Source organism: Chrysemys picta, unplaced genomic scaffold, assembly GCF_011386835.1.
Source record: "Chrysemys picta bellii isolate R12L10 unplaced genomic scaffold, ASM1138683v2 scaf292, whole genome shotgun sequence".
Classification (NCBI taxonomy): domain Eukaryota; kingdom Metazoa; phylum Chordata; order Testudines; family Emydidae; genus Chrysemys; species Chrysemys picta.
This window is the reverse complement of record NW_027052999.1, coordinates 63,731-77,000: the sequence shown is the minus strand read 5'-3', so window position 1 is coordinate 77,000 and position 13,270 is coordinate 63,731. Positions and strand designations below refer to the sequence as shown.

The following is a 13,270-nucleotide window of genomic DNA, read 5'->3' as shown; positions in this document are numbered from 1 at the left end:
CCTAAGATAGTTGCTTAGCATAAGTGGGAAATATGATGCCGATGTTAGAGGAAGGCTGTGGAAAGGGCGGATGGTCCAGCTGTTATCACACTAGCCCAGGACTTAGGAGACCCAGGTTCAATTTCCTGCTCCTTCAAAGACCTTGGGCAAGTCACTTAGCCCTTCTGTGCATCAGCTCCCTGCCTGTAAAATAGGAATCATTGTGCTTCCCTACCTCCCAGGAATGTCGTGAGGATACAGACATTAAAGAGTTTTGAGGTAGTCAGATACTACAGTAATGAGAACCTAAGATAGATGTGAATGTATTTGTATGGTGCTTGTTTTATAGTATTAGGACACTACGTTCATTCAGAAGATCTGCTGAGCTAAACCAAAATCAGGAGCTGTTGGTTAGTATCAGCACTAGGACTTGGCAGAAGAGGTCCAGGAATTCAAACTCTGTCTGTATCTCTCTCAGCCAGCACCAGTGGTTGTGTAGCTAGTATAGGCAATGACAGCAATAAAAATATCAGAGAGAGAATGACTCAGAAAGGTGTAATGAAATTCCGTGTGAGGTTTCCATATAAAGGAGGACCCATTCTACTATCTAAAATGACAATTACTCCTATGAACTGAACTGTACAACTCCCGAAAGAAAGGCAAACATGAGACAACAGTCTAATGGTGAAACCGCTCTTCAGAACCCTGTGTCTTACCTGGGCAAGGAAAGCTGTGCTGGTGACTCGGAGGTTTTCTGTTGGGGAATTCACCCAGGGGAGGAGGCTCTGTAAGATCTCAGGTGTTATTAGTTCAGCTCTTAGCAGAACACTGGAAGACAAAATTAACCGCTTATGGGGTAGATTGCACACTTCAAACACTCAGCTGCTCTGAGCATACAGCACTGATATCTAAGAATGGGAGTTGTGTGTTTCCACCCAGGGCACCCCCCACAAAGCTATAAACTGGAGGTTCCCTCTCAGCCACTCTATTTGCTACTGATTCCCAAGACTAAAATGATGCCTCCTAGATCTCTTACCTCACCAGCAGACACACTCCCTCATGGTGAGTCTTGGGGTTTTCAAGCAGACTCTGTGTTCTCTGCGCCCTGAGCGCTCTCCCCAGTCTCTCATTCCCAGCTCTGAAAAGCACAGCCTCTAATGCTTGGATAGAAAGCCTGGGGAAAGAGAGGCACAGAACTGCAGCAATCAGTAGGAAGGTGCAGCCTGAACAGAGCGAGGAAGCCCCGGTTACTTGTCAGGTCTGCTGTTCATCGACAGTTCATCCATTGGCAATATCCTGGACACCAGTGTCCCTGGAAGGACTTGATGCCGGGAGGTAAGTTTCAGCCTCATACATCTCATATGACTAGTTTTGCTAGGGACAAAATTTTGCAGTCATTTTTTCCTTTCTGCAAGGAGTATGGGCACTAGCAGAGTACAGTGATATGGAAAAGATACATGATCAGGACCCAAACACTGGGGCCATAGAGTGTGGTGATCACTAATGGACATTTTGGGGTCATATCTCCTGATATGATGTGACAGAGTGCTGAAGGTTTGCACTTGAGTCAGCACTCTGGTCACTATTAGTACTAATTTGGTTCCTCACAGAAGGCCTAATTGGACAGAGGTGTACCTGATTACGAGGTCAGATTGGGGCTAGTGAGTCAAGGAACCAATCATTCCATTAACAGGGAAACTGTATAAAAGGACATGGGCAGGAGCTCTTTGAGGGGAACAGACAGAGAAAGAAACTTGGGTGACCAGATGTCCCGATATTTGGGGCTTTATCTTATACGGGTAGCTGTTACCCCCCACCGCCTGTCCTGATTTTTCACACTTGCTGTCTGGTCACGCTAGGAGAAACAGAAAGACAAAAAGCTAGGAGAGCCTGACAAAGTGAGGTCTCTGAGTGGAAACACCTTAGCCCCCACTTTTGGAGAAGAGTTTAGAAAGTTGAGATACAATATAAAGGTGCTATGTATTGGTAGGGGGATTAAATAGACTATATGTTGGTGCTTACAAGCAAGAAAGTCTCAACGCAGTCTGTGTTTGTGGAAGATGTGGGGGTGCAACACCCCTCTCTGTCACAGCTGGGGGCTCATCAGGGATTTCCCTGTTATCTATGCAAATGGAGAGCCTGTTGGAGAAGCTGGTGTAGAGATTTTGGCACTCCGGGTGATGGAAGGAACACTGAAATGGATGGTGAAGCAGCAAAGAGAAGTGTAGAACAGGGGTTCTCAACCTGTTTCTGATCCTCCCCCCACCCTCAACATGCTACAAATACTCCATGGCCTAGTTCCAGGCCTCTGCCCTGCCAGGCATCAGAGTTTGGGGCTCCTGGCTCTGGTTTTTAACCTCATGGGGTGCAGAGGCTCGGGGCTTTAGTGCAGGTGCTGGGCCTCAGGGCTCCAGCGTGGCTGGGCTCAGAGCTTCAGCTTTCTGCCCTAAGCCCCAGCTAGTCTAATGCCAGCCCTGCTTAGCGGACTCCCTAAAACCGGCCTGATTGAGAACTGCTGGTGTAGAAGACCCTACAGACCTTCCAACAATCCCACCATGCAGAAAAACAGCCTTTGCTTGCCTAGTAGGTTTAACAGCAAAAGAGCCTTCAGGAATTTATACAGGAACAAGCCCAGGTCTGGCAACAACTCCTCCAAAGTCTGGCCAGTCCTGTGACAGGAAATGGAAACCAGGCACAGGAGATCAGACTCTGTAAAATGGGACCTGTGAACAACCCTGATTTGTTTTTGGTTACTCTTAAAGGAGCAGCAGTGAGACCTCATAGGGACAGAACAATGTGGGACCTTCAGTTGACACCCTATTTAACCGGGGAAGCACATATATGGGTCTTAGTGATTAGCAGGCAAGAGATTATGACACGATTAAGGCAGCCATGCTGGACTAGGTGGGGCCTGTCCACAGAAAAGTACTGCCAGAAATGGAGAGTTGAAAGATGGATTGAGGGATTATGCCTCTGTGCATTTGGACAGAAATTAAAAGATTGGGCCACTCATTGGTAAGGCCAGATACTCAAACTGTGGGGGAGATCATGGACTGCATGATTCTGGAAGTTTCTTCAGAGTCTCCCTGAGCATACCCGAGCATGGGTTCTGTGGCGCCAGCCAGTTAATCTGGACCCCACAGTTAAAGTTACAGAGGAATTTGCAGAGGCGGACATTCCCAGAGTGAGTCAGTGGTTTAAGGGACTAGATTTGAGAAGGACCAGAATGCCTCCAGCTGGGAAGGGCAGCAAGAAGAAGAGGGAGGCGCCTCAAGGAACTGTAGTGGGAGCTTGTCCTACAATGTGCTACCGAAATAGACGTGAAGGACATCTAAAAAAAGACTGTCCTAAAATGGACTGTGGGTTTGCACAGTTTTGTGGCTGGGATAAGACTCCCAGGCAGGGAAGAAAAAAGAAAGTACCTACCATATCGGTATGGGTAGGGAGGAGCCACCAAAGGGACTAATGGACACAGCTTCATCCTGTTTGTTAATCGGGCAGGAGTTAGTGAAACCCCACTGGAGACTTCCCAGAGGTAGGATCAAAACTGAATATGTATATGGGGACAATAAATTCTGCCCAATGGCAGAGGTGACTCTGGAAATCAAGGGGAAGTTTAGGCAGAAACATGTAGGGGTAGTGGATGGATTGCCCCACTGCCTTCTACTGGGCATGGACTAGCATCCCTTTCTAACAGGGACACCAAGGCATGTATGGAGGCTCAGGAGGGTAGAAACAAAACCTGAAGGGCCAGGTAAAGAGGAAATATATGTAAAGGGGCTGGAGGAACCTAGACATGAAAGTACAAGCCACAGAGAAGGTGAGGATGCGGAAGTCCCCTGAGAGACAAGAGGGAGGAGAAAGAAAACAAAGGTCAAGAGTAAAGGTGACTTAAGATCATCCATTGGGGTCAAACAGTCATCAGAGCCCTTACCACCAGGATCTCAGGAGTGGGCATCCCGAGAACACTTTGGAGGGACTCAGCACAGTCTGTGTCCATGGAAGAGGCCGGGGCACAGCATACCACCCCTCACATATAGGTACCTAAAATGGGCCTGCACATGGGCCAACAGCATGAGCAGAACACTTGTGTCTGCAGCGCCAGCAATCACATAGCTAGGTACCCATCCATGTGAACAAATTCAAGTTTTGTGGACAAAGCTTAGGCACCCTGACTCACTGTGGCCACTACATAAGATCAGCCTCACAGGGTCAGTCCAATGGTCCATCCAGTCCAGTATACTGTCTTCCAACAGTGGTCAATGCCAGCTTCTTCAGAAGGAATGAACAGAACAGGGCAATCATGAAGTGATGCAATCCCGGTTGTCCAGTCTCAGTTTCTGGTGGTCAGAGGCCTAGGGACACCCAGAGCTTGGGGTTGTATCCCTGATCATCTTGCCTAATAGCCATTGATGGACCTGTCCTCCATGAACTTATCTAATTCTTTTTTAACCCAGTTATACTTTTGGCCTTCACAACATCCCTTGGCAATGAGTTCCACAGGTTGACTGTGTGTTGTGTGAAGTAGTACTTATGTTTATTTTATAGCCACTGCCCATCCGTGAACAGAGTTTGCATCCTGGTTTCCTGGGAAAATTCAGAGACATTATAAAACCCTGAAGTCTGTAATTTGAGCACCTTGTTGGCATAGAATAAAGAAACAACAATAATAGAAACTAATAATGTTGTGAGATTGGTGGAAAATGTACATTAATGGGCTATCAGAGCTGAAGTCAGCTGATGACTCAGGAATCTCTTAGTGTTAACTGGCGAGGGGCACAGAGTGGGTGCCGAGTGGTCTGGTATGTACATTCTAGTTCACTAAAAGATTGCCATCTGAGTCTCAAATAAAAGCCCATGTCACCAATATCATTGTGAAACACATGTACAGATGCGGTGTAAAGAGTCATGTATATGCATTGAAAATTACATTTTTATGATCTGTGTCTAGGGATTAGTCACCAGGAAAGGTGAAAAAAATGGTTTTCTTTCAGGGAAGAAATGTTTAGCCATCTGTTTCTTTATCTCTAAATTAAGCATGTAGGGTTCACATTCAGTTCAGAAGGACTGTGAGAACTACAAAGAAAGAAAAGTAACAGGAAGTAGACAGGGGGTGGGGAACCAATTTTGGGGTACACATCAAAGGTGTGCTCTAGTATATTTGGGGGACAAAGAAGACACCCTGGTATCTTTCACTTAGGAAGTAGATGGACAGTGATAGGGACAGCGGGGTTGCTATCAGGTGTGATTGAGAACTTTGGGTGAGAAACATCTTTAGACAGGAGGTGAACCTGTTGGTTAAGTTTAGTCTCTAAGAGCATGTTATGATTTCATTTTACATGTAACCATTTTTTGCTCGCATTCTTACTCACTATCACTGGAATCTCTGTTCTTTGATCATCTCTGTTCTTGTTTGCATTATAAATATATCTAAGTGCTGTGTGTTTTGCCGTATAGTATAAGTAATAAAGTATAGAGTTTAAAGTATAAGTAATAAACTGGTGTGTACTGTTCCATTGGGAACAGCAGGCCTGGTAATTCTGTGGGAGTTCAGTGGATAAAGGTCTGGACACTATATGGAACGGTCAGAAGACTCAGGTGTTGGTGTGTGCCTATCACTAACCTGTACAAAGAGTCTGAGGAGGCCTGGATGGCAGTGTTTGTTTTGCCAGAGCCAGGTCGTTTCAGGGAAGTGACCCACAGCAGGCACAGACAAGACTTCCTCACTCTAAGGGCAGGCAATGGTAAGGTGTCTCGTAACCCTGGGAACTCCTGGGGAGTGTCACACAACTCTATTGGAATTCTCTTTGTTTCTCTCCCTTCCTTCTAATTACCGGCAAGGGTCACCCTCAGTATGTTGTAGGTCTTTTTGGAATTCCCTCTGGCTGCTTATCCTTGGCAAAGGCATCTCTTGTCCTAGGGTTCGGCTGATCTGCTGCAGGAGAACAGGAAACAACTCTGGGAGCAGCTCCTGCACAGCTTTGCTCGACTGCAGTGCTGACACCACCTCAAAGATGGCACATGTTGCCTGAAAGGAGAGAATGGTAAAAACTGAGATCTCTTCCCAACACCATCACACCCTCTCTCCCCTTCTGAGATCTGCTGTACTAAATTCTCACTTCCGCCAGTAACTTGAATGACTGCGAGCAACTCGCTTAACTCGTGGCTCAGTTTCCCACATCTGTACAAATGTGGATGACCTACCAAGGCATGTTGTGAGTCCTAAGGAATATTTGCAAAGCACTGTGAGAAAGCTGGTTCAAAGACTTTCTAATTGCCAGATGTTATTAAGTAAATCAGCCACGTACTCTAAAACTGCCGTATTTGTTCCACAGACAGCAGAGCTGGACTCAGGGAAACAGTACATCAGAGGAGAAGTGCCCACACAGCAATATTATACCACACTTCTAGCTTTGCATCAGCAGGATTGTCACAGGGCAGAGGAAAGCCTGAAAGACGTGTCTGTCTTTACTTACTGAGAGAGGTTCAGCAGCTGCCCAATCCCTGTCGATTTCAGTCTCTGAGGTGATGCGGCCTTCTTGTCTTGTTGGAGTCTTTATCTTGTCTATCAGGATCTTTAGGACTTGAGTGGCAAGCAAGGGGTCTCCCCCCAGAGATCTCCACAGCTCAGTGATGTCACTGCAATTTAACAGAAGTTACATGTGACCCCTGGACACTTTTGTGGCTCAAACTGAATACGTCATATTTAAGTAAAGACCAAATTTTCTCCTTGCCAATCATGAGAAAGTTAGGAGTACTGTCCTCCTTTAACGCTCCTCGTGTTTCAATATTGAGTTTCCAGTTACAGAACTAGGTTAAGTGACCTAGTCTTACTGCAGCCTCACCATTAATACTAGACTTCAGAAGGACAGGACACAGAGCACCAACCTCAGTTTCTGCTTTCCCATTTTCCAGTAAATATGGAATCATGAACATGTGGCTACAAAGATCTAGGGTTTGGAAGGCAAATTGATGAAGGAAAAGCCATATTCCTACTAACTGGTGTGATATAGCATGGCCAGAGGACAGCAGGAGAGTGATAGATGGGAGATAAGTAAGCCCCAGGATGATGAGAGCCTTAGTCCCTGTAGAGGGAAGGGAGGCTGCTACAGATTAATTAGAGGACCTGAAACCAATTAAGCCAATTAGAGCACCTAAAGCCAGTCACCTGATAAACCCCCCCTGCTTCAATCAGACAGTTGGAGGAGTTGAAGCAGAGTGGTTTGGTGTTTGAACAGAGAGCAGTTTGGAGGAAGCAGTTTGGAGAAGTGCTGTCGCTGGCCAGAAGACCAAGACCCTAGCTAAAGGGAAACCCGGCTTGTGCAGAGCAGAGGGACTCTAGAGACACAAGGGGTTGGGAGAAACTTGGCCCAAGCGGAGAGAGGGCAGGAAGCCCCACAAGCTGAAGGGCCAGAGAGGGAAGTAGCCCAGGGGAAGGAATCGCTAGTTCAAGTGGTTCACTGCTATCCCTAGAGCCCCTGGGCTGGGACCAGAGGGTGGGCCCAGGTCCCTCCCTTTCCATTCCCCTTTTCAGATACTAATGGGACAGTTGATACCCCAGTTCAGGGGTGAGAAATGGTGCCTGCACCCACACAAGAGGAGAAAGTGCGGGACGCAACATAATAGTGCCGGCAATTTGCCACACTGGATATACAATTATGAGACCAAATATTCGTGACCATCCTATGTCCCCTTCACAAAGGGTGTCCCTACCCTCTGTTTGCCAGAAGCTGGGAATGGGCGACAGGGGATGGATCACTTGGTGATTACCTGTTCTGTTCATTCCCTCTGGGGCACCCGGCATTGGCCACTGTCGGAAGACAGAATACTGGGCTAGATGGACTTTTGGTCTGATCCAGTATGGCCGTTCTTATGGTCTTATGGTCTTAGATTCCAGCACGGATAACTGATAACTCAGTTAGGGATCTTTAAATGAAATGATGGATCTGCTTCCAGTCTAGTTTTACGTACCCAGGACAGCAACTCTATTCTAGTAGCCACACCCTCACTGATACCAAGCAGAGGTCTGATGATAATATTGGCTCTATTCTTTGTAGTCAGCCAGGGATTTGGACTTGAAGCGGTCATGCTACCAGGAAACCAACAGCCACTGCTAATTTCCAGAGTGAGGTCAATTCAGGTGTCTAGAGAGGTAGATGTTTCCAACAATACACTCCAGTTATGCCAGTAAAAATAGGTCTTTAGGATATCAAAGCAGCTATTAATTAATGGAAACAGAATGACACTTAATTTCTCTCCGCACCCCACCTTAACATGCTCTTGGACCTTCCTGCAGAAAGACCCAGGCTATTAACCTTTAGGAATTATCCCAAACTGTTTGCTGCTTAAATAAAGCCCTACATCTCCCAGTAAAGCTGTGGGATCCATGTTTCACCAAGATGAATGCAATAGGTAGCGGTATATACCTGTCTATCGGCAGAGGTTCACCGAGGAGGCTGGAGATCACTGTCTCTAGGTCACGGTGAGCTAAAATGGACACCGCCTCCACCAGGAACTGCTTCAAGCTGCCCTCCTGGATAGTAGGCATGTGGCTATATATTATAACCAGGATATCTGGCACCTGGAAGGAACAAAACCAGAAAGAAATGTCCCTTTTTCTCTCTCTTCATTCATTCTACAGAATCAAAATCTTTATTTAGCTATTTAGCCAGTTGTTGCTTTTTTAGAAATTCTTCACTTCAAGAAACAAATGTTCAAATATGTTTGCATAAATTTAACCCACAAAAATTGCCCACACTTGGCTGTAAAAACTAACACTGACACACACATATATATACCAGGTAATGTAATGTGGTGGTGCCCAGCTATGCATTAAATAAACCAGTTCGCATGCACAAAAGAAGGCTTTACTTGCCCACATTTTGCAGGTGTGATTTAAGCAGCCAAATCTGACCATTTGCCTCGAAGAATGCCTAGTTCATAAACAACCACAAGCACAAAATATGCAAGTGCTTTAAACACAGCGTGCAAATGCCTGGGACTATGAACAGGTGATGACCTCTCATAGTCACTCCTGGCCCTTCACATCTTCAAAACACTGTGCAAACATGGCAGTTCTGCTGCGAGGGTTCCCTGTCCTGAGACCTTTCACCAGCCTTGTTAGAAGATTTGTGGAGTGCTCCTTTCATCTAGCCCTAACGCACTGGGCTCCAGAATAAGGCATATAAATAGTGGATCCCAAAGACACTATAGTTTTCTCCCTCCCTCCCCCCTTCTATTCTTAAAGGGTACGTCTACACAGCAAAAAAAAAAAAAATCTCACAGCAGTGTAAAAGTGTAGCTGTTCCTGGTTGGGCTGGAGCCCAGGCTCTGAAACCTGGCAAGAGGGTGGGTCTCAGAGCCCAAGCTCCAGATTGACTGGGAATGATTACAGTGCTATTTTTATCCAGGTAGCTCTTAGCCATAGGCCTCCTAATAACTGGATGATTCCAAGTGCCAGTCATTCTGTCTTGTTGTATTTTCCCCAGAGTCTGTTTTTTCAAGCCTTTCTTGGCTGAATACTGTGGCAACAAGCTAGACAAATAAATAACCGACCATCTTCCTTTTCCCTTGGATTATCTCTGTCTACTGCGATTGATTCTGCCATTGCCTATCTTAGGGTAGGAACAGAGATGGAATCGACTCTATGTCCGAGGGGGAGAAACAGCAAGATTTTTGTTCATTACACATAAGGGCAAAGATCTAAAAGCCTAGAGTTTAGACAGAAAACCTCTCCAGTTTCCCGTTTTACCTTGTCCAGCATGGCATCTCCACACTCCTTCAGGATGATCTTCATCCACAGTCCAGCTGCCGTGGCACAGGTGGGGCTGGCAGACAGCATACCACCCAATGTGGCCTTAATAAAGTCTGTGGCCTGTTCTGAGGGAAAGTACTCACTAACAACCTGGGAACAAATCAAAAACAGGAGAGACTGCAATGATGTCTGGCTTTTTAAAAATGGAGGCCTAATATCTCTATGAAAAGATATATGCATCAACAAATTGTTAATTAGCCTCATGTCTAGTGAGCCATTTGTGATTACAATTCTCTCTACAGTCTATATACGACATTTTTGTATTCTACGCTAATGATATCAGGTTAGAGACAAAGCCTCTGTTGCACAATTAGCACAACATTGTACTGGATATGCAGGAGGTAAGTTTCCAGTGTGTATTCTCTTATATACACTGCATCTTTTTACAACTTATAAAATGAAGTAAAGAGAGGCATGCACACAAATATAGGCTAAGGCAAACCCACAAAGTGACAGAATGAAGACTGGGTGGTTTCTCAGCTTGATGTTCCACTAACACAGTTTTTTCTCATGGATGGCTGGATAGGTACATGTGTGTGCAGCTGCGTGCGTATTTTCATGTGCGTGCAACATTCTGTGGAATCTGCTTTTTACATGGCATTCATAGCACACATCTATGAAAAGCATCTTGCTGGTTACTAGCAATGAACGCCCCGCTCCCACAGCTCACTCCAAGTACGGAAAGGCATCATGAAAGCGTAAATGTAAAATGAATGGTGCCCCGTCACTAGAACATCCGCACAAGCTTTTTGAGTCAGTTACCCTGGCCATTTTGGAAGATGCCTGAAACAGAGCCTCAGGGTCTGGAGCTGTTAGTGCTTCACGGAGACATCTCAGCTCCTCCGCCGCTGACCCCAGGTTCATGGACTGGCCTGGAGTGGAGAAAAGGAGAAAAAGTACTGTAACGATTAATGAAACTGAACCTCTATTGCATGGATATTCATACAGAAGGATCCATGTGCTATGCTGTTATCAGCATAGTGTAAAATCTTGGCCCCATCAAAGTCAATGGCAAAACTCCTGTTGACTGTAATGGAGTCGGGATTACACCCTAAATGTCTGAAAGTTAATGGTAGTGGTATGTTACTGTGAATGATACAGGATTGAACAAGCACTGTATTCAGCTTGGAGCAGCTTTCTGGGTTTGTCTGGTTTCAGTAGCCTCTCTGCTCTCAGTATTTAAATCTAATCTCATATTCAAGTACAAGTCATGCAGGTAGATCTCAGGTTCCAATGTAGAGGTGAATCCCTCCACCAAACTCTCATTGTAAAAGAGATGGGGCTGGACAAAAACTTCGGCAGGAAACCCAGGCTCATCAGTCACTTCTAAACAATGCTAGGATTTCTATCTTGTACATGCAAAGATTGGAGTCTCTTCTTCTGTTTCTGAATCACCAACACTGTTTTTTAAGACTGATTAATAATAATTGGAAATAAGGTGACCAGATGTCCCAATTTTATAGGGATAGTCCCGATTTGGGGGGTCTTTTTCTTATATAGACTCCTATTTCCCCCCACCCCCTGTCCTGAGTTTTCACATTTGCTGTTTGGTCACCCTAATTGGAAATGGCCTTAAACAATAACCAAGCCCTATCCCTTTACATCTAACCATTAGGTGAAAAGAATATCCTACTCTTTCACAGAGGGGAAAATGGCCTACACTTACTGCAGTAGCTTTGAATGCTCATGACAGAGGGCTGCTAGAAGAACTTTTTGTTTAAAGAATTATTCCAGGAAACCCCTCCAATACAGCCAGTGGCAGGGTAAAGAGAATGAAAATGTTTAGTACCAAGGGCTTATCTACATGGAGAGAGTCAAGAAAGCTAATCCAAATTTATTTTCAAAATGCATTAGTTAAACTTCATTAAACACCTATGGGGACACACTTATTTAGAATTAAAGGGGCCTTATTTCAGGTTAGTTTCATTCATGTAATTCACTAAAATTAATAAGGGCCATTTTAATTCAGAATCAGAGCATCCACACATGTGTTTAATGCCACTTTAAATTTACACCTTTAGTTCATTTGGATTAACTTTCCTTAGTGTCCCTGTGTAGAGAAGCCCTAAGGAATTTAGCAGGTATCTACCTGTATGCAGACCGTTTATTATTTGTACAGTTCCCAAAAGTGTGCTAGGCTCTTTACACATCACAATCTTCTCTTCTAATGAGGTATTTACAAGATGCCCACCATTCTGTTATCTAAGTGCTAACAGACAGGACAGAAAGAACTAGACAGGCAGAAAAATGGACATTACAACAGTGAAAGAAGGTGAAGAATTACTTATACCTGCTAATGGTCTCCTCACCTTGTATACAGAGAAGGCAGCTGATACAGTCAACCACCCACTGACGGGACGTGGCCAGTGAATCACAGCTGTATGGTGCTATTAGTCCAATCAGAGATCCAAACCGATTAAAAGTTTCCTGAGTCTAATTACAAAAGAATGAAGAATGAACGTTCTCCAGCTGTACTAGACTTCACTTGCCATCCTTATTGTTGCTACCAGTCAGCTCTGTGTTTTTGGGGAACCAGAGCACAGTATCTAGCCTGTGTGTCTCATGAAGGACACCCCTCACCCCCGTCTCTGTTTGAACCAAAACCGATCAGAGAAAAGGCTTGCAGAGAACAATGAAGGGCATGGGGAGACACACCTAGACCCCTCCTGACAAGGGTGACAAGATTAAGACATCTCCATTTTTGCATACAGAATGAAGAACAGAGACAACTCCCCTAGCCTCATCTGCATGAAAGATGGGACAGGGATTAGCATAAAGAATGAGGGACGGGGAACCGCACTGAACTCTGGGACCAGAAAAGCAGGGACGCACTGCATCATGGGAATCCCTGCTCCAGATGCTAATGAACCTACGCCTGCACACACCCAGCTCAGCAATTATCAGAGCAATTCTAGTAATAAATCTTTGATTGATATCCCATAATACTGAAGCAGCCTAGTTGCCTTGTGAGCTCCCTGGAAGAAAATAACACCCATAGCCAAGAGTGATCAGCTCCTATTGTCTAGCCCAGGGGTCGGCAACCTTTCAGAAGTGGTGTGCCGAGTCTTCATTTATTCACTCTCATTTAAGGTTTCACGTGCCAGTAATACATTTAACGTTTTTAGAAGGTCTCTTTCTATAAGTCTATAATATATAACTAAACTATTGTTGTATGTAAAGTAAATAAGGTTTTTAAAATGTTTAAGAAGCTTCATTTAGAATTAAATTAAAATGTAGAGCCCCCTGGACCTGTGGCCAGGACCCGGGCAGTGTGAGTGCCATTGAAAATCAGCTCGCCTTTGGCATGCGTGCTATAGGTTCCCTACCCCTGGCCTAGCCTAAAGAAAATCCTTGAGCCATCAGTTTACCCATAAACAAATCTAGTGTTCTCCCTTGAGCCATTGTATTTTCTCTACAAAACCCCCGACCTATGCCCAAGTAAGGTTTCTGATGTATAGACCCAAACTCTGCATCAGT

At 45.1% G+C, this 13,270-nt stretch overlaps 1 protein-coding gene across 1 annotated transcript in view; it reads right to left on the bottom strand.

Annotated features, from left to right (window-relative positions):
* Positions 1-695: 695 nt before the first annotated feature.
* The window catches only part of LOC135978505 (maestro heat-like repeat-containing protein family member 2B), a gene marked incomplete at its 3' end in the record, with an annotated part of 30,194 nt that continues 17,619 nt past the window's right edge, over positions 696-13,270 (bottom strand). Inside the window, exons 18-25 of the mRNA XM_065579436.1 lie at positions 12,103-12,226; positions 10,556-10,665; positions 9,731-9,883; positions 8,406-8,560; positions 6,456-6,618; positions 5,814-6,007; positions 1,016-1,153; positions 696-807 (exon numbers count right to left, since the gene is read on the bottom strand). Of these exons, the coding sequence (XP_065435508.1) occupies positions 696-807; positions 1,016-1,153; positions 5,814-6,007; positions 6,456-6,618; positions 8,406-8,560; positions 9,731-9,883; positions 10,556-10,665; positions 12,103-12,226 (1,149 nt within the window). The remainder of the gene's footprint in view (positions 808-1,015; positions 1,154-5,813; positions 6,008-6,455; positions 6,619-8,405; positions 8,561-9,730; positions 9,884-10,555; positions 10,666-12,102; positions 12,227-13,270) is intronic.